This window comes from Bombina bombina, chromosome 7, assembly GCF_027579735.1.
Source record: "Bombina bombina isolate aBomBom1 chromosome 7, aBomBom1.pri, whole genome shotgun sequence".
Classification (NCBI taxonomy): domain Eukaryota; kingdom Metazoa; phylum Chordata; class Amphibia; order Anura; family Bombinatoridae; genus Bombina; species Bombina bombina.
In genome coordinates this window covers 270,786,125-270,808,624 of record NC_069505.1, presented here as the reverse complement: position 1 = coordinate 270,808,624, position 22,500 = coordinate 270,786,125, and the positions used below count along the sequence as shown (strand labels likewise).

The 22,500-nt window shown below is 39.0% G+C and overlaps 1 protein-coding gene across 3 annotated transcripts in view; it reads right to left on the bottom strand.

The window, feature by feature from the left end:
- The window catches only part of BICD2 (BICD cargo adaptor 2), a 270,910-nt gene that overhangs the window by 128,409 nt on the left and 120,001 nt on the right, over positions 1–22,500 (bottom strand). For all 3 annotated transcript variants that reach the window (XM_053720749.1, XM_053720750.1, XM_053720751.1), the window contains exon 2: positions 18,331–18,543. In XM_053720749.1, coding sequence (XP_053576724.1) covers positions 18,331–18,543 — 213 coding nt within the window. The remainder of the gene's footprint in view (positions 1–18,330; positions 18,544–22,500) is intronic.

Sequence of the window (22,500 nt, the reverse complement as noted above, 5' to 3'; positions counted from 1 at the left end):
AGTTAAAGCTGTTAAAAGGGACAGCAAACACAATGAGATTTGTATATAAAAATGTTGAGCTATATGAGACAGCTTTGTAATATATTTCTGTTACTTTTTTGCTCTCTTTTCATGCAATTTAGCTCAGAAAATTTAACAATTTCTAATCTAAGAATTTGAAAATAAGGCTAACCCTACTATATGTATCAGTTCCTAGTTGGCTTTATCAAATATCACCAATATAAAATAATGCATTGTATACTATCTTTATGACAATGACTATCCTTGTTGTCTGCAGACAAAAGCCCTGATTGGCTCCTCTAAATAAGGGAAATAATGGGTGGAGTTTGGCTTTTAAAAAAATAAATTGCAGTAAAAAGAATGTTAAATTGATTTGAAAATGTGAAGAATTGTCTATGTTATTTTATAGCAACGCAACAGAAATGTCTTCTAATTAAAAGGCGTTTACTGCCACTTTAATTTGATTGCCAATTTGACAGGAAGGAAAGGTTATCCTTAGGGACAGATTGCACAGGCATTTTATATATATATATATATTTATCATATGAACATTAATTTTTCAAATTTGTAAAAAAAATAAAATAAATATGCCACAAAAAATACTAATATTTTTATAAATTAAAAGATTTTATTAATTTCAAAGCTATAGGCATCTTTTTAATTAAATATAGAAGCATGGAAAAATAAATTATGTATATTTGCACATACACATTTTTATTTTTTTAGAGTTCCACTATTGTGAAAAGAATGCTACACTAGGCAAATTGATTTGGATGGATTTAGAATTTTGTGCTGAAAGCAGAATCGCAGTCCCAGCAGGGACACTTCATTTTGACCTACTCCAGTCTAGAGTATAGATATTTGAGCAAATGGACAGAACGATGACAAATCCTTTGTCAAGCACGTAAAGTTGTCGTTCACTTATCGATATAACAATGGCTCACAGCTTGCCGTTCTCTCTGCATAATGCGTATATCGACCGACCACAGATGTTCTTCCATTTATATATTTTCCTTAGTACCCCTTTTATAAATATCTCTACACACAAGTTTTCATCTTCCTTAGCCAGATTTCTTCTTTGTTTTCAGGCAATTAGGCAGCTTTTTTTGTTTTTCTTCCTTAACTGCGTCTGGATATTCATTTATCACTTGTTACCAAGTTAATAGGCTGTCATTCCAATTTTTTTTTTCTTTTGATAATTGTCCTAATTATCCTAGAGGCTGATTGTAATGTTAATTCTGTCTCGATTAATTTTCCAGTATTCATATGTAAAAGAATTTGAATTTTTTTTGGAGCATTTCTCATTTAAACAAATATATAAAAAAAGCTTCAAGCTATTATACATTTTTACATACATTTCCTCTTTTATTAAAAAACATCTGAACAAGAATCTGAAAGTAGATTTAGTGTCACTTTGTAATCATATCCCATTTCAGTAAAATATATAGGAATGCACCAGTGAGTGCAGAAAAAAAAAAGAGATAAGGAGGGCACACTGTATTAAAGGGATACTAAACCCAATTTTTTTTCTTCAGATAGAACGTGCCATATTAAGCAACTTTCTAATTTACTCATATTATCAATTTCTCTTTGTTCTTTCGCTATCTTTATTTGAAAAAGGGTGCCAGTCCATTATTGGTTCAGCACCCGGGGTAGTGCTTACTGATTGGTGGCTACATTTAGCCACTAGTGCTACCCAAGTCATGAATTAAAAATGGGCCGGCTCCTAAGGCTAGATTCATACTTTTCAAATAAAGATAGCAAGAGAACAAAGAAAACTTAATAATAGGAGCAAATTAGAAAGTTGCTTAAAATTGCATGCTCTATCTGAATCATGAAAGAAAAACATTGGGTTTAGTAAGTATCCCTTTAAGAAATGAAAATGATAAAAAAATATTTATCTATAGTTGTATTTTAGTTTAAATAATTTTTATTGAGGAATCACAACAGAAATGCAATACTGTCACAATGTGTATCAATACAATAGGATATGTTATTATTCATTTGAGTACAATGATACAATTTGTCTCTGCAAAATATACTTTTCCCGATTGTTTTAGTTACAACAACCCTTGGGTTGTCATTTTAACCCCACTAACAAATGAACAACTGCCCCTCCCACCTTACCCACCCATCTCCCCGAACATAAGACCACTTAACTTGGTCTAACTTCTAACTGTGAACTTTTTCCGTCAAGCAGTGTCGACTTTTTGGTAGCTGTTAAAGCATGTTTCTCTTAGTTTAAAAATACTTCTATCGAATTAGTTCAGACATCCCCCCCTATATATGTCTTTTCATTATCCAGTGGATCCAGACATTTTGAAAGCTTGCGGAGGTACCCTGCAACCATGCTGCTGATTCAGACATAGTGTAGATATTCTCAATTTTTTCAAGTATTTCACTCCATTCCAGAGTACCCTCCCTCCACTTTCTAGCTATGCATAATCTAGTAGCTGTGCATACTATATTAACCCATCTGTTAGTGGCCGAGTTTAATTAATCTAGTGGAATGTGGAGCAAGGCTTTAGCGGCTGAGAGTGTGAATGAGTCACCTAATGTATTCTTGATCAGCTGTGATAGTTTATCCCATATAGGTCTTATCTTCGGGCACTCCCACCACATATGTAAATAAGTACCTAACCCTGAGCAACCTCGGTAACATAATCTATTATTCTGTGGGGTGTAATGTGAAGTTATTAATGGCGTGAGGTACCATCTGTATGCCGTTTTTATTGCGTTTTCGATTAGGTCAGCTCCTACTAGGCTTTTGCCCAACGAAGAGAATATTTGTTCCCAATCCTCATCATTATATGTTATATCTAGATCCTGTTCCCAAAGAATGTGTAGTTTTTGTTTTTTAAGGTTTTTCGCTTTTTGAATAGCTAGGTATAATTTTGAGATCATTTTTTTGTTTCTACCTGGTGATAGTATGATTTGCTCTAGGATGGTGTTTGGGCTGAAGGGAGTATTTTGCCTATATTTATGTATCGTGTGTGATATTTGGTGGTACAAGAACCATTGCAATGTATTGGGGCTAATTTTGTCTCTTAGTTGAAGGTAAGTCAGTATTTTCCCTTTGTCCAAGAAGTCCGCCACCCGATATAGACCTTTGTTTTCCCATTTTGTCAGCTGTTTTCGAAATTCTAGCGGTAGCAACAGACCCAGTAGTAGTATGGTTGAATGTGGTGAGATTAATTTCAGTGTTTTAGTCAGTGATCCCCAACTTGATTTAGTGTATTCCGTGGTTTTAAGTTTGGCTAGAGGTTGGAGTTTGGTATTTGTGGGGGACCAAAGGATTTCTCCTGGATTGCTATAACCTCCTATTTCTGCTCCAATATTTGGCCATGTTAAGTTGCGACAGTCTTTCCCTAGTAGTGTACTTTGCGCTAATCTCGCAGCCTGGTAGTAGTCGCGTAAATTGGGAACCCCTATTCCCCCAAGTTGTTTATGCAATTTTAATAAGTTAGCAGGTATTCTAGTTGTTTTGTGGCCTCGGATAAATCTGAGGAACTCAGTCTGTAGGTCATCTAAGTCTTTTAGTGGTATTCTGATAGGAAGGGCCCTAAACAGGTACAATAGCCGAGGTAAAACATTCATTTTTATTGCTACTTGTCTTCCCACCCACGAGAAACCTCCCTTTTTCCATTTGTTTAGATCAGTCTTTATAGTTTTGATGATCGGTGTATAATTAGCTTTATATAGAGCATCCAGGGTGTCAGTGATATATATTCCCAAATATTTAATAGCGTGCTTGGCCCATTTAAAGTCAAAATTAGTTTCTATTAATTTCCGTGTTTGAGCTGGTAGAAGTAGGGGGAGAGCCTCACACTTATCAGAATTTATTTTGAAGCCAGAAATCTGAGAAAATTCGTCTAATACCTTATAGAGATTGGGTAGAGAAAGCATGGGTTTAGAGAGTGTTAGCAGGATGTCATCTGCGAATAGTGATAATTTAAATTCCCCTTTGTTCAATCTAACACCATGGATACTCTTTGAATTCCGGATGCATGCTGCTAATGGTTCCACGCATAGTGCAAATAAAAGTGGTGAAAGAGGGCATCCCTGGCGCGTACCATTTAAGATTTGGATCGGTCTAGATTGGTATCCCGCCGCTTTGATTGTAGCTCTTGGGTTAGAATATATGTTTTTAACCGCCCCTATAAATGTGTCACCAAATCCAAATTGCTCTAAGATCTCTATCATATATATCCAATCTACCCTATCAAACGCCTTCTCTGCGTCCAAGGATAGGAGCAGAGAAGGCGTTTTTGTTTCTTTCAAATATTCGACCAGGGCTATTGTGCGGCGGACATTATCCGGTGCTTCACGATCTTTAATAAAGCCCACCTGATCAGGATGGATTAATGAGGGTAAAAGGTGTTTAAGTCTGTTTGCCAAGATTTTGGTGAAAATCTTTACATCTTGATTGATCAATGAGATTGGTCTGTAATTTGAAGTTATTTTGGTTTTTTTTCCTGGTTTGGGTATTACAATAATTTTCGCCTGAAGAAGTTCTGAGGGGATTGGAGTACCATTTAGAGCATCATTGCAAAACTTGTGAAGGTGGGAGCATAGATCTGTTTTAAACAATTTAAAGTAATCCCCAGAAAACCCATCCGGGCCCGCCGCTTTACCTATCTTGAGCTCTTTGATAGCGGAAGCTATTTCTGACAATGTGATTTCTGCATCTAGAGTTTTTGCGTCTTGTTCGACTAACCTTGGGAGTTTTGCTGACTCGAGGAGTGTTTATAGTTGTATTTTAAAGGGACAGTCTAGTCCAAAATAAACTTTCATGATTCAGATTTTTCTTTGTTCTCTTTGTATTCTTAGTTAAAAGCTAAACCTAGAAGGTTCATATGCTAATTTGTAAGTCCTTGAAGGCCGCCTCTTCTCTCAGGGCATTTTGACAGTTTTTCTCCACTAGAGGGCGTTAGTTCATGTGTGTCATATAGATAACACTGTGCTCATGCACGTGAAGTTCCTAGGAGCCAGCACAGATTGGCTAAAATGCATGTCTGTCAAAATAACTCAAATAAGGGGGGCAGTCTGCAGAGGCTTAGATACAAGATAATCATAGGGGTAAAAAATGTATTAATATAACTGTGTTGGTTATGCAAAACTAGGGAATGGGTAATAAAGGAATTATCCATCTTTTAAAACAATAAAAATTCTGGTGTAGACTGTCCTTTTAAAGTATTTTTTTACATTACACATTCAAAATTATTCACTGCATCTCATCAGGTCTGCATAAAAGTAAATGGTTTTAAAAGCATTTAACATTTTTCATTCTGTTTGAAAAATATGCATTGTATTTAGGTCCCAGTAAACACCCCTTGAGAAGGCCTCTTGAATGATCTTTATCTTAAAAGGGCATTGTCCTATAAAATGTGAATCCCCTTATGGGAAATAGTTCATTTATGCTTATTTTTATTTGGAATACCTGGTTTTGCTCATTAAGTTATCACCTATTGTTCTAAAGGACATACCCATAAAGATGAGCTGAGCCTGCAGGTAAAAGCAGACCTGCTATTGTCATCTATTCTAAAACATAAATGCTTATTATGACTGAGCACAACCAGTTATTTCAGACTAATAATCTTAGTCTCTCTACTTTCCCACTGGGAGATTAATTAGTGCTTTTGTCTCCGGTTTAGATAGCTATTATACAGAGAATAAGTTTGTTATTTACATGTTCAGCATAGACCATGAATTTGACAGGCAACAACAGTTGTTTCAAATAACAAAATAAAGATAAATATGTTTTTTTGCAATCAATGAACACTCCAGCAGCAAAAATGGACCACTAGGAATATGTTAATCACAGAAATGTGATATTTTTGGGAACATGTAAATCAAGATTAAAGCAGGTGTATAAAAAAGTGATTTTTCCTTCAGTAAGCCATATCTTCGACATATATGAGAAATGAAAAAAGAAATCACTCATAACAGAAGGGCAGAAGATTACATTTTAACTGTATCAAATAATTCTTTTGACATATTGATATAATAAGCAGCAATAAATCTTTTATTTGACATTCCTGGGGGGGGGGGGTCTAGCTGCTGTATTTCTATGGCAGCAAATAATTGCTGCAAGAATTTCACTATGATATTGTTTGCAGAGCAAATGTTAAAGGAAGGATACCAATACCATATAGTGCTCATGGCACCGTACACGCTCCTAAAAATACCCCTGTATGCTCTCATAGAAAGGAGCCAAGTTTCAAGGTAGGATATCATGGGAGTAATAAAAAAGTCAATTTGAAAGGGTTTTCCTGCTTCCAATTCATTTTTATTATCAACTTTGCTTTGTACTCATAGCATACTTTGTTGAAGAGGATATGTAGGTAGGTAATGTGCACGTGTGTGGAGCAATGTATGGCAGAAAACACTGTTGCCACCTAAACACTTGTAAATGTATAACTTTATAGTCCTCTTCAATAAAGAATGCCAGGAGAACTAAGTAAATTTGATACTAGAAATTGGAAATATGCTTATATGTTTTACAGTCTGTCTGAATCATGAAAGATCTTCTGGGTTTTATGTCCCTTTAATTGTTATGGAATATAAACGCCACACCTGTGCAGAACTGCTTCAATCAATAGTGCAGAGTGGGAAGCCCACATTCAGTTGTGGTTGGATAGTACAGTCTTAAAGGGACAGTAAAGTCAAAATTAAATTTTCATGATTCAGTTAAAACATGCAATTTTAAACAACATTCCAATTTACTTTTATTATCTAATTTGCTTCATTCTCTTGGTATCTTTTGCTCAAAAGTATACCTAGGTAGGCTCAGGAGCAGCAGTGGAAGCTAGCGCCTGATTGGTGGCTGCATATACATGACTCTTGTAATTGGCTCACCCAATGTGTTCGACTAGCTCCCAGTAGTGTACTGCCGCTCCTTTAACAAAGGATACCAAGAGAATGAAGCAAACGTGATAGCAGATGTTAACTGGAAAATTGTTTAAAATGGTATGCTCTATCTGAAGCATAAAAGAAAGTGTATGGGTTTCATGTCCCTTTAAAGTGGCCATTTTCGACAGGTTTCCTTAATAAACAAAAACATCAGAAAGCGTTCTAGGAAAATATAGAACTTTATATTTATTTTACCTTGAAATAGCTGAAATGGTTGTGATGTGATTGCATCTCCCTGTAACCCACACAATACGCCCTTGATGGCGCTTACATTATAAATAAATATATTCATGTTATATTTGTGCCAGATCAAAGAAGTGCTCTGGTCTGAGAGGTTAACCACGAAGCACAGAACTGGCAAACAATTGCTAGTTTTTTCAGTGAGAGACAATTACCACACCTAAGCCTCACAGACGAGTCTGTTGCTTGTGTAATAGAAATATATTAATGTATTGTTGTTGTATGTTGAAGGTGTGGTAATACCAGATCTCTGGAACAGAATACTCATATCAAAATATACCAGTCACAGGCTTAAAGTTATGGTAAACTATCCCCATTATAAAAACAGATCCGGAATGTTAATGATATTTTAGCTGGAGTTTAATTAATCAGTTGGAAAAAAGATAAGCTATAATTTACTTTGTAATATAGATATGACATTCAAAATACCCTGCGCTCCGCCTCCCACTCCAAAAGTCGATTTTTCGGTGAGCTAAAAGGTTTGAAATATTCTCCAATCAGCACTCTCCCCTTTGGGCACATTTTGCTGTAGCTAGAGCACTGATTAGACAACAATTCAAACCTTTAGCTCACAGAAAAATTGACTTTTTAAGTGGGGGGAAGGGGGAAATCAGGGTATTTGCCTAGACATTGCCCAGGACCAACATCACTTCCTAGACTGCGCCTCCTGTCCCTATCCCAGGGTGATGTATGAAAGTCCTGCAACTCATGAGCTAAACATTCCAGACAGAGCATGCAATAAAAAGAAGTGCACAATCTTTTTATATGCACACTTACTGAGGTACCAGATTTTACTGAGCATGTGCAAGAGTTCACAGTATATATGTATATGCATTTGTGATTGGCTGTCACATGATGTAAGGGGCAGATAAAAATAAAGTATCTTTGAAAGTTGTCAGAAAAACACAATTATATTGTATGTGCATGAGTGGCATACGCACATATGCTAAGTGGGATTAGAGAATCAGGATTCAAATCGCATCAGTCAAGACTTAATTTGTGTCTTAAAGGGACAGTAAAGTCCAAATTAAACTTTTATGATTCAGATAGGGCATGTGATTTTAAACAACTTTTTAATTTACTTTTATCATAAAATTTGCTTTGTACTCTTGTATTCTTAGTTGAAAGCTAAACCTAGGTAGGCTCATATGCTAATTTCTAAGCCCTTGAAGGCCACCTCTTATCTGAAAGAATTTTACAGTTTTCACAGCTAGAGTGTTTTAGTTTGTGTGTGTCATATAGATAAATAACTCCACGGGGGGAGCACAATGTTAAGAGTCAGCAGTGCACTAATTGCCTGAAATGCAAGTTTATCTAAAGATCTGAGATAAGGAGGCAATCTGCAGAAGCTTAGATACAAGGTAATTACAGAGGTAAAAAGTATATTTCTATAACAGTGTTGGTTATGCAAAACTGGGGAATAGTAAATAAAGGGATTATTTATCTTTTTAAACAATAACATTTTTGGCATTTACTGTCCCTTTAAACTCACTGCTGACATTCAAGGAAAGTTGTGGTGTTTGAATGCGGATGCACAGGCACTCAAAGTATGTGTGTATGCGCTGAAAACCGTAATACACACTTCAATTTGAACCTTTCTGTCCCTTTAACTGATAACAACAAAACATGGTATTTTATACTAACACTATGACTATAGCTAGCCTTGTTGTCTGCAAACGTGAGCCCAGAGTAACTTCTCCAAATGAGGAAAAATAGTGGCTGGACTTTGGCTTTTGAAAACCAATTGAAGTAAACAAGACATTAACATGTTTTAACCTTTGAGCGCCGTTATTGCGTTGTCTTCCGTCCAATTTGGCTGTCCTGAAGCCAACAGCACTTCCTGGATGTGATCGCGGTCTGGAGGGCGTGCCTAGCATCATAGGGACGCCCCCCTGACCCGATCCCATAACTGAAATCTCGCGATCGCGTGATTTCAATTTATCTACACCGGAACGTTGTTCCGATGTAGACATTATGACCCTGTCATGAAAGGGTTAAAACCGTTTAGACTTGGCTGATATGTTATTCTTTTGCAAGACAACATAAATGTCTTAAAATTACAAGGAGTTTACTCTCCCTTTAATGACTAATATATACTATGCATATATTAAAATTATTTCTTCTGTTATGTGTGATCAGTCCACGGGTCATCATTACTTCTGGGATATAACTCCTCCCCAACAGGAAATGCAAGAGGATTCACCCAGCAGAGCTGCATATAGCTCCTCCCCTCTACGTCAGTCCCAGTCATTCTCTTGCACCCAACGACTAGATAGGATGTGTGAGAGGACTATGGTGATTATACTTAGTTTTTATGACTTCAATCAAAAGTTTGTTATTTTACAATAGCACCGGAGCGTGTTATTACTTCTCTGGCAGAGTTTGAGGAAGAATCTACCAGAGTTTTTTACTATGATTTTAACCGGAGTAGTTAAGATCATATTGCTGTTCTCGGCCATCTGAGGGAGGTAAAAGCTTCAGATCAGGGGACAGCGGGCAGATGAATCTGCATTGAGGTATGTAGCAGTTTTTATTTTCTGAATGGAATTGATGAGAAAATCCTGCCATACCGTTATAATGACATGTATGTATACACTTCAGTATTCTGGGGATGGTATTTCACCGGAACTACTCTGTTAAAAGTCACTAATCCTTTTAATAGGTATTTTCATGTTAAACGTTTTTGCTGGAATGTAGAATCGTTTACATTTCTGAGGTACTGAGTGAATAAATATTTGGGCATTATTTTCCACTTGGCAGTTGTTTGGTTTTAATTGTGACAGTTTCGTTTCTCTTCACTGCTGTGTGTGAGGGGGAGGGGCCGTTTTTGGCGCTCTTTGCTACGCATCAAAAATTTCCAGTCAGTTACTCTTATATTTCCTGCATGATCCGGTTTATCTCCGACAGATCTCAGGGGTCTTCAAACTTCTTTAGAGGGAGGTAGATTCTCTCAGCAGAGCTGTGAGAATTTTATATTGACTGTGAATAAAAACGTTGCTCTGTAATTTTTATGTCAAATTTAATTATTGTTATTTTACTAATGGGAACAAACCTTTGCTAAAAGTTGTGTTGTTTTAAAGTTTGATGCTATAACTGTTTTTCAGTTCATTATTTCAACTGTCATTTAATCGTTTAGTACCTCTTTGAGGCACAGTACGTTTTTGCTAAAAAAGATTATAACCAAGTTGCAAGTTTATTGCTAGTGTGTTAAACATGTCTGACTCAGAGGAAGATATCTGTGCCATTTGTTCCAATGCCAAGGTGGAGCCCAATAGAAATTTATGTACTAACTGTATTGATGCTACTTTAAATAAAAGTCAATCTGTACAATTTGAACAAATTTCACCAAACAGCGAGGGGAGAGTTATGCCGACTAACTCGCCTCACGCGGCAGTACCTGCATCTCCCGCCCGGGAGGTGCGTGATATTATGGCGCCTAGTACATCTGGGCGGCCATTACAGATAACATTACAAGATATGGCTACTGTTATGACTGAAGTTTTGTCTAAATTACCAGAACTAAGAGGCAAGCGTGATCACTCTGGGGTGAGAACAGAGTGCGCTGACAATACTAGGGCCATGTCTGATACTGCGTCACAGCTTGCAGAGCATGAGGACGGAGAGCTTCATTCTGTGGGTGACGGTTCTGATCCAAACAGATTGGATTCAGATATTTCAAATTTTAAATTTAAATTGGAGAACCTCCGTGTATTACTAGGGGAGGTTTTAGCAGCTCTCAATGATTGTAACACCGTTGCAATACCAGAGAAACTGTGTAGGTTGGATAAATACTTTGCGGTACCGGCGAGTACTGACGTTTTTCCTATACCTAAGAGACTAACTGAAATTGTTACTAAGGAGTGGGATAGACCCGGTGTGCCGTTCTCACCCCCTCCAATATTTAGAAAGATGTTTCCAATAGACGCCACCACTCGGGACTTATGGCAAACGGTCCCTAAGGTGGAGGGAGCAGTTTCTACTTTAGCTAAGCGTACCACTATCCCGGTAGAGGATAGCTGTGCTTTTTCAGATCCAATGGATAAAAAATTAGAGGGTTACCTTAAGAAAATGTTTGTTCAACAAGGTTTTATATTGCAACCCCTTGCATGTATCGCGCCGATTACGGCTGCGGCAGCATTTTGGATTGAGTCTCTGGAAGAGAACCTTAGTTCATCTACGCTAGACGACATTACGGACAGGCTTAGAGTCCTTAAACTAGCTAATTCATTCATTTCGGAGGCCGTAGTACATTTAACCAAACTTACGGCTAAGAACTCAGGATTCGCCATCCAGGCACGTAGGGCGCTGTGGCTAAAATCCTGGTCAGCTGATGTTACTTCTAAGTCCAAATTACTTAATATACCTTTCAAGGGGCAGTCTTTATTTGGGCCCGGTTTGAAAGAGATTATCGCTGACATTACAGGAGGTAAGGGCCACGCCCTACCTCAAGACAAAGCCAAAGCTAAGGCTAGACAGTCTAATTTTCGTCCCTTTCGGAATTTCAAAACAGGAACAGCATCAACCTCCACTGCACCAAAACAGGAGGGAGCTGTTGCTCGTTACAGGCAAGGCTGGAAACCTAACCAGTCCTGGAACAAGGGCAAGCAGGCCAGGAAACCTGCTGCTGCCCCAAAGACAGCATGAACCGAGAGCCCCCGATCCGGGACCGGATCTAGTGGGGGGCAGACTTTCTCTCTTCGCCCAGGCCTGGGCAAGAGATGTTCAGGATCCCTGGGCGCTAGAGATCATATCTCAGGGATACCTTCTAGACTTCAAATTATCTCCCCCAAGAGGGAGATTTCATCTGTCAAGGTTGTCAACAAACCAGATAAAGAAAGAAGCGTTTCTACGCTGTGTACAAGATCTGTTATTAATGGGAGTGATCCATCCGGTTCCGCGGTCGGAACAAGGACAAGGGTTCTACTCAAACCTGTTTGTGGTTCCCAAAAAAGAGGGAACTTTCAGGCCAATCTTAGATTTAAAGATTCTAAACAAATTCCTAAGAGTTCCATCGTTCAAAATGGAAACTATTCGGACAATCTTACCCATGATCCAAAAGGGTCAGTACATGACCACAGTGGATTTAAAAGATGCTTACCTTCACATACCGATTCACAAAGATCATCACCGGTATCTAAGGTTTGCCTTCCTAGACAGGCACTACCAGTTTGTAGCTCTTCCATTCGGATTGGCTACGGCTCCAAGAATCTTCACAAAGGTTCTGGGTGCCCTTCTGGCGGTACTAAGACCGCGAGGGATTTCGGTAGCTCCGTACCTAGACGACATTCTAATACAAGCTTCAAGCTTTCAAACTGCCAAGTCTCATACAGAGTTAGTTCTGGCATTTCTAAGGTCGCATGGATGGAAAGTGAACGAAAAGAAGAGTTCTCTTTTTCCTCTCACAAGAGTTCCATTCTTGGGGACTCTTATAGATTCTGTAGAAATGAAGATTTACCTGACAGAAGACAGGTTAACAAGGCTTCAAAATGCATGCCGTGTCCTTCATTCCATTCAACACCCGTCAGTAGCTCAATGCATGGAGGTGATCGGCTTAATGGTAGCGGCTATGGACATAGTACCTTTTGCACGCCTACACCTCAGACCGCTGCAATTGTGCATGCTAAGTCAGTGGAATGGGGATTACTCAGATTTGTCCCCTACTCTGAATCTGAATCAAGAGACCAGAAATTCTCTTCTATGGTGGCTTTATCGGCCACACCTGTCCAGGGGGATGCCATTCAGCAGGCCAGACTGGACAATTGTAACAACAGACGCCAGCCTACTAGGTTGGGGCGCTGTCTGGAATTCTCGGAAGGCTCAGGGACTATGGAATCAGGAGGAGAGTCTCCTTCCAATAAACATTCTGGAATTGAGAGCAGTTCTCAATGCCCTTCTGGCTTGGCCCCAATTAACAACTCGGGGGTTCATCAGGTTTCAGTCGGACAACATCACGACTGTAGCTTACATCAACCATCAGGGAGGGACAAGAAGCTCCCTAGCAATGATGGAAGTATCAAAGATAATTCGCTGGGCAGAGTCTCACTCTTGCCACCTGTCAGCAATCCACATCCCGGGAGTGGAGAACTGGGAGGCGGATTTCTTGAGTCGCCAGACTTTTCATCCGGGGGAGTGGGAACTTCATCCGGAGGTCTTTGCCCAAATACTTCGACGTTGGGGCAAACCAGAGATAGATCTCATGGCGTCTCGCCAGAACGCCAAACTTCCTCACTACGGGTCCAGATCCAGGGATCCGGGAGCGGTTATGATAGATGCTTTGACAGCACCTTGGAACTTCGGGATGGCTTATGTGTTTCCACCCTTCCCGCTGCTTCCTCGATTGATTGCCAAAATCAAACAGGAGAGAGCATCAGTGATTCTAATAGCACCTGCATGGCCACGCAGGACTTGGTATGCAGATCTAGTGGACATGTCATCCTGTCCGCCTTGGTCTCTACCTCTAAGACAGGACCTTCTGATACAGGGTCCATTCAAACATCAAAATCTAACTTCTCTGAAGCTGACTGCTTGGAAATTGAACGCTTGATTTTATCAAAACGTGGTTTTTCTGAGTCGGTTATTGATACCCTGATACAGGCTAGGAAGCCTGTTACCAGAAGGATTTACCATAAAATATGGCGTAAATACCTATACTGGTGCGAATCCAAAGGTTACTCCTGGAGTAAGGTTAGGATTCCTAGGATATTGTCCTTTCTACAAGAAGGTTTAGAAAAGGGTTTATCAGCTAGTTCATTAAAGGGACAGATTTCAGCTCTGTCCATCTTGTTACACAGGCGTCTGTCAGAAAATCCAGACGTCCAGGCCTTTTGTCAGGCTTTAGCTAGGATCAAGCCTGTGTTTAAAGCTGTTGCTCCGCCATGGAGTTTAAACTTAGTTCTTAACGTTTTACAGGGTGTTCCGTTTGAACCCCTTCATTCCATTGATATAAAATTGTTATCTTGGAAAGTTCTGTTTTTAATGGCTATTTCCTCGGCTCGAAGAGTCTCTGAGTTATCAGCCTTACATTGTGATTCTCCTTATCTGATTTTTCACTCAGACAAGGTAGTTCTGCGTACTAAACCTGGGTTCTTACCTAAGGTAGTCACTAACAGGAATATCAATCAAGAGATTGTTGTTCCATCCTTGTGTCCAAATCCTTCTTCAAAGAAGGAACGTCTTCTACACAATCTGGATGTAGTTCGTGCCCTCAAGTTCTACTTGCAGGCAACTAAAGATTTTCGCCAAACTTCTTCCCTGTTTGTCGTTTATTCTGGACAGAGGAGAGGTCAAAAAGCTTCTGCTACCTCTCTCTCTTTTTGGCTTCGTAGCATAATACGTTTAGCCTATGAGACTGCTGGACAGCAGCCTCCTGAAAGAATTACAGCTCACTCCACTAGAGCTGTGGCTTCCACTTGGGCCTTTAAGAATGAGGCCTCTGTTGAACAGATTTGCAAGGCTGCAACTTGGTCTTCGCTTCATACTTTTTCCAAATTTTACAAATTTGACACTTTTGCTTCTTCGGAGGCTATTTTTGGGAGAAAGGTTCTTCAGGCAGTGGTTCCTTCTGTATAATGAGCCTGCCTATCCCTCCCGTCATCCGTGTACTTTTGCTTTGGTATTGGTATCCCAGAAGTAATGATGACCCGTGGACTGATCACACATAACAGAAGAAAACATAATTTATGCTTACCTGATAAATTCCTTTCTTCTGTTGTGTGATCAGTCCACGGCCCGCCCTGTTTTAAGGCAGGTAAATATCTTTTAAATTATACTCCAGTCACCACTTCACCCTTGGTTACTCCTTTCTCGTTGATTCTTGGTCGAATGACTGGGACTGACGTAGAGGGGAGGAGCTATATGCAGCTCTGCTGGGTGAATCCTCTTGCATTTCCTGTTGGGGAGGAGTTATATCCCAGAAGTAATGATGACCCGTGGACTGATCACACAACAGAAGAAAGGAATTTATCAGGTAAGCATAAATTATGTTTTTAGTGTCCATTTAAAAGGGATATGAAACCCAAAAATGTTCTTTTGTGAACCAGAGCATACAATTTTTAAAAATGTTCCAATTAACTTCTATTATCAAATTTACTTTGTTCCCATGATATTCTTTGTTGAAGAGATACCTAGGTAAGGCACCTGGAGCACTACATGACAGGAAATAGTGCTGCCCTCTAGTGTTCTTGCAAATGGACAACATTCTTGCAAAACAGTTGACATATAGTGCTCCAGAAATGGGCTTGCTCCTAAGCTTACGTCCCTGCTTTTCATCAAAAGATACTAAGAGAATAAAAAATTATAATAGAAGTAACATTAGAAAGTTGTTTAAAATCGCATGCTCTATCTGAATCATTAAATTTTTTTTTTATTTCATGTCCCTTTAATACTTTCAGCATGCCGCAAGATTACATATGCGGCGCCGTGTATGGGATACCAAAACCGCGTAAAAACCGACGCTGCATCTGTAATCTTGCCCATAATGAGCAGATTTTCACTTTTTTAGCAACAATCTCAGTAATAGGGTAAATTTATAATGAATACAGTTAGATTGCTTTTATTTAACAACAAAGAATTCTGTTTGTGCATTGGATTTTACAAGTTACATAACACACTGATCGTACAGTAAATGCCAGAGAACAGCTCAGATACAATAGTTATTCTCTGTTTGTGACACTGTGAGAAATGCTTTAGAAATAAAATCTACACATTGTCTTGCAGTGCCAGGGTGTAAAGTGAAGAATTGATCTGTTTTCCCAGAGCACCAGTATAGGGAACAGGTGTAGACCAAAAGCTCAGGGTTCTCACACAGTAATATCATCAGGATTTGGAATCTACACCTCCTGGATCAATTCACTGCCATGACAGAGAATCTCTGTAGAGGATTCTGAGCAGGTTTAGATTTTGCTTGGTTGCACTATTGTGCATACTTAAAGGGACATAAAACCCAAAAATGTCCTCTCATGATTCAGATAGAAAATACAATTTTAAACAACTTTCTAATTTACTTCTATTATCTAATTTGTTTCATTCTCTTGGTATCATTTGTTGAAGAAGCAGCAATGAACTACTGGTTTCTAACTGAACACATGGGAAAGCCAATCATAATCGATATATACTATATATATATATATATATATATATATATATATATATATATATATATATATATATATATATCTCAATCAACAGCTAGAACCTTGGTTCTCTGCTGCTCCTGAGCTTGCCTAGATAAACCTTTCATCAAATGATAACAAGAGAAGGATGCAAATTGTTTAAAATTGTATTTTCTATCTGAATCATGAAATAAAAAATTTGGGTTTCATGTCCCTTTAACTTGACTGTAATTTGTTCCCAATGATCCATTTTACCTGCTGGAGTATATTAAAGTGTTTACAAAATAATATTTTTTCTTTATTTCAAAGTTTGAAATAGCCTATGGTATCCCTACCTATACTGAAACATTCTATACTTAAAGGGACATAATACCCTTATGCTAAATCACTTGAAAGTGATGCAGCATAACTGTATAAAGCTGACAAGAAAATATCACCTTAACATTACCTGAACATCTATATGAAAAATATTTTACCTCAAAATGTCTTCAGCTCACCAGAGTAAGTGCTGTGTAAACCGTTTTATCTCAGCTGATGTCCACTTGCAAGTTGAAAAAAAAAAATCGCCACTCAGCATCAGCAGTGCTGAGGTAATTCTTTGTCTTTAAGTAAGTTCTATGAGATTACAGCAAACTCAATAGGAAAAGAACATGACTGTGCCTGCACAAGACAGATACACACTTCCTAGCAAGTCCTAGGACAATCATCCTAATTGGCTGCTTAAAGTATCTTTACAGTGGGGTGTGAATACTTAGGAAATTTGAGGTAAAATATCTTCCTTTACATAGAGATGTTCAGGTGATATTTTCTAGTCAGCTTTTTACAGCTATACTGCATCACTTTCATGTGTTTAAACATTTGGGTATCATGGCCCTTTAAGTATTGGCTAAAGAAAAGCTGTGTAAATATAGCGAGCAGAAGAAATTACATTCCCAGTGGGGGTTAGGAAAGATAAGTAATAAAATGTTAATTTGTAATTGTTCTCTCTATCTATTGGGCTTTGGTATACAGACAGAGATAATATAAAGAAGCATGTGCATGTACAGAAAGTAATATAAGGGGAAACACATTTTAATGGGTTGTGTTAATGGGTTGTGTTTCCAAAGAACAAAACCAGCTATTTCATATACAAATATAAACCTACAGAAGCAATTTCTCATGCATTTTATACTATGCATCTGGTGTAACTATTCATTGTAAACACAGTAAAGGAAAAACAATGATATAGAACACAGTTCACAGCCTATGACACTGCAGTGTAAGAATGTTTCTACTGGCTGTCTCATTCCAAGGCAAGCTTAGGGTTAGGAATGTGGTTAGGGCTTCAGATTAAAGGGACAGTGCACTGTAAAATTAGTTTTCCCCCTAATGAGTTTCAATGACTTGTTTTTCCAAAAGTTAGTACCTAGGGAGAGCAACTGAAATTTACATTTTAGTACCTCTCTCTCTAACCCCCTATTAGAAGTGTAATTTATTTGGCAACTTTTTGTTTATATAGCTTTGTATAACCAGTATTTAATTACTGAAATGTTTAGTATATGTGGGGATGCGACAGGCAAAACCAGCTATTTCAAATCACAAAATAAAGGTAAACAATAAAATACACTCCAAAATAGATCACTGGGATTGCATTAAAGGGGAGAAAATGTTACTGTATACAGTTGATCTTATCTCCCATGACTGTGATCAGAACAAGCTGTAAATGAGTAAAGATTTGGTTTAAAAGGAACAGAGAGAACATACAATTTTACCAATGTATTTATTTTATCCAAATTGATTCATACTCTTGATATCTTTTGCTGCAAAGCATACCTAGGAAGGCTCAGCAGCAGCACTGCATTACTGGGAGCTAGCTGCAGATAGGGGGTGCCCATATTTGCCTCTTGTCATTGGCTCACCAGATGTGTTCAACTAGCTCCCAGTAATGCATTGATGCTCCTTCAACAAAGGATACCAAGAGAATGAAGCAAATTTCATAATATAAATAAACTAGAAAGTTGTTTACAATTGTTTGCTTTATCTGAATGATGAAAGAAAAAAAATTGGGTTTCCTATCACAATGACTCACCTCTCTCAGTTCTTGTGCCACCGAGTTGAGACGCTCATTTTCAGAGATTGCGTTGGCGACAACGTTTTTTGATTGTTTCAGCTCCGTCTGCAGCTCAAGAACTTTTTTCATGTAGTATTCTTCCTTGGTTGCAGATTCCTGAATCAGCGTTTCTTCCCGACTTTCCCCGTCAGCTGCAACTTTCTTGTGGTTGCTATGCGCCTGCCCGAAAGCCTGAGGAAGACAGATAAATACATATAGTCATGACAATATGCTTCAGTCAACATGCAATTAAATAATAGTAAATGCTTAAAACTGAAATTCCATATAAATATTTTTTCAAAGGGCCATTACAGCGGTGACCCCACAATGCAAAGTTGTTCACCGCGCTCCTGAGCAAGACAATAAAGTTAATACGATAAATAGGAAAAAATTAAAAAGTCATTAAAAATGTAGGTATCTGGGCCATGATTGTTTTTATTTTTTAGGTCCTTTAAGTAATAAATGTTAATTTGTTCAAGAAAACATTTATTTAAAATTACTCAGCTATCTTCCAGTATTGCATTTCTGCTCTCAAGCTCACTTTTACTATGCGTTTAACCTCCAGTAGTGCATTGCTGCTCTGAAACTGATTCTAAAGGGCCATTATAGTAAAAAAAATGCTCTAGTGCAGGGTCGCTAGTCTTAAATGGATATATATATATATATACACACACATATATATATATATATATATATATATATATATATATATATGTGTGTGTGTGTGTGTGTGTATATATAGTATATATATATATGTGTGTGTGTGTGTGTGTGCGTGTATATATAGTATATATATATATATATATATATATATATATATATATATATATATATATGTGTGTGTGTGTGTGTGTGTGTGCGTGTATATATAGTATATATATATATATATATATATATATATATATATATATATGTGTGTGTGTGCGTGTATATATATATATATATATATATATATATATATATATATGTGTGTGTGTGTATATATAGTATATATATATATATATATATATATATATATATATGTGTGTGTGTGTGTGTGCGTGTATATATAGTATATATATATATATATTTCTCCAACATAGGTGTGTCCGGTCCACGGCGTCATCCTTACTTGTGGGATATTCTCTTCCCCAACAGGAAATGGCAAAGAGCCCAGCAAAGCTGGTCACATGATCCCTCCTAGGCTCCGCCTACCCCAGTCATTCTCTTTGCCGTTGTACAGGCAACATCTCCACGGAGATGGCTTAGAGTTTTTTAGTGTTTAACTGTAGTTTTTATTATTCAATCAAGAGTTTGTTATTTTAAAATAGTGCTGGTATGTACTATTTACTCTGAAACAGAAAAGAGATGAAGATTTCTGTTTGTATGAGGAAAATGATTTTAGCAACCGTTACTAAAATCCATGGCTGTTCCACACAGGACTGTTGAGAGGAATTAACTTCAGTTGGGGGAACAGTGAGCAGTCTTTTGCTGCTTGAGGTATGACACATTCTAACAAGACGATGTAATGCTGGAAGCTGTCATTTTCCCTATGGGATCCGGTAAGCCATTTTTATTCAGACAGTAAATAAGGGCTTCACAAGGGCTTATTAAGACTGTAGACATTTTCTGGGCTAAATCGATTCAGGAAAATTTCTCAACAAGCTGAACCCGATGTGATTACATTTAAATTTAAGTTGGAACATCTCCGCGCTCTGCTTAAGGAGGTATTATCCACTCTGGATGATTGTGAGAATTTGATCATCCCAGAGAAACTATGTAAAATGGACAAGTTCCTAGAGGTCCCGGGGCTCCCAGAAGCTTTTCCTATACCCAAGCGGGTGGCGGACATTGTAAATAAAGAATGGGAAAGGCCCGGTATACCTTTCGTCCCTCCCCCCATATTTAAAAAATTGTTTCCTATGGTCGACCCTAGAAAGGACTTATGGCAGACTGTCCCCAAGGTCGAGGGAGCGGTTTCTACTTTAAACAAACGCACCACTATACCCATAGAAGATAGTTGTGCTTTCAAAGATCCTATGGATAAAAAATTAGAAGGTTTGCTTAAAAAGATGTTTGTTCAGCAAGGTTACCTTCTACAACCAATTTCATGCATTGTCCCTGTCACTACAGCCGCGTGTTTCTGGTTCGATGAGCTTGTAAAGGCGATCGATAGTGATTCTCCTCCTTATGAGGAGATTATGGACAGAATCCGTGCTCTCAAATTGGCTAATTCTTTCACCCTAGACGCCACTTTGCAATTGGCTAGGTTAGCGGCGAAGAATTCTGGGTTTGCTATTGTGGCGCGTAGAGCGCTTTGGTTGAAATCTTGGTCAGCGGATGCGTCTTCCAAGAACAAACTCCTTAACATTCCTTTCAAGGGGAAAACGCTGTTTGGCCCTGACTTGAAAGAGATTATCTCTGATATCACTGGGGGTAAGGGCCACGCCCTTCCTCAGGATAGGTCTTTCAAGGCCAAAAATAAACCTAATTTTCGTCCCTTTCGTAGAAACGGACCAGCCCCAAGTGCTACGTCCTCTAAGCAAGAGGGTAATACTTCTCAAGCCAAGCCAGCCTGGAGACCAATGCAAGGCTGGAACAAGGGAAAGCAGACCAAGAAACCTGCCACTGCTACCAAGACAGCATGAAATGTTGGCCCCCGATCCGGGACCGGATCTGGTGGGGGGCAGACTCTCTCTCTTCGCTCAGGCTTGGGCAAGAGATGTTCTGGATCCTTGGGCACTAGAAATAGTCTCCCAAGGTTATCTTCTGGAATTCAAGGGGCTTCCCCCAAGGGGGAGGTTCCACAGGTCTCAATTGTCTTCAGACCACATAAAGAGACAGGCATTCTTACATTGTGTAGAAGACCTGTTAAAAATGGGAGTGATTCCTCCTGTTCCATTAGGAGAACAAGGGATGGGGTTCTACTCCAATCTGTTCATAGTTCCCAAAAAAGAGGGAACGTTCAGACCAATCTTAGATCTCAAGATCTTAAACAAGTTTCTCAAGGTTCCATCGTTCAAAATGGAAACCATTCGAACAATTCTTCCTTCCATCCAGGAAGGTCAATTCATGACCACGGTGGATTTAAAGGATGCGTATCTACATATTCCTATCCACAAGGAACATCATCGGTTCCTAAGGTTCGCATTCCTGGACAAGCATTACCAGTTCGTGGCGCTTCCTTTCGGATTAGCCACTGCTCCAAGGATTTTCACAAAGGTACTAGGGTCCCTTCTAGCGGTGCTAAGACCAAGGGGCATTGCAGTAGTACCTTACTTGGACGACATTCTGATTCAAGCGTCGTCCCTTCCTCAAGCAAAGGCTCACACGGACATAGTCCTGGCCTTTCTCAGATCTCACGGATGGAAAGTGAACGTGGAAAAGAGTTCTCTATCTCCGTCGACGAGGGTTCCCTTCTTGGGAACAATAATAGACTCCTTAGAAATGAGGATTTTTCTGACAGAGGCCAGAAAAACAAAACTTCTAAACTCTTGTCAAACACTTCATTCCGTTCCTCTTCCTTCCATAGCGCAGTGCATGGAAGTAATAGGTTTGATGGTAGCGGCAATGGACATAGTTCCTTTTGCGCGCATTCATCTAAGACCATTACAACAGTGCATGCTCAGTCAGTGGAATGGGGACTATACAGACTTGTCTCCGAAGATACAAGTAAATCAGAGGACCAGAGACTCACTCCGTTGGTGGCTGTCCCTGGACAACCTGTCACAAGGGATGACCTTCCGCAGACCAGAGTGGGTCATTGTCACGACCGACGCCAGTCTGATGGGCTGGGGCGCGGTCTGGGGATCCCTGAAAGCTCAGGGTCTTTGGTCTCGGGAAGAATCTCTTCTACCGATAAATATTCTGGAACTGAGAGCGATATTCAATGCTCTCAAGGCTTGGCCTCAGCTAGCAAAGGCCAAGTTCATACGGTTTCAATCAGACAACATGACGACTGTTGCGTACATCAACCATCAGGGGGGAACAAGGAGTTCCCTGGCGATGGAAGAAGTGACCAAAATCATTCAATGGGCGGAGACTCACTCCTGCCACCTGTCTGCAATCCACATCCCAGGAGTGGAAAATTGGGAAGCGGATTTTCTGAGTCGTCAGACATTACATCCGGGGGAGTGGGAACTCCATCCGGAAATCTTTGCCCAAATTACT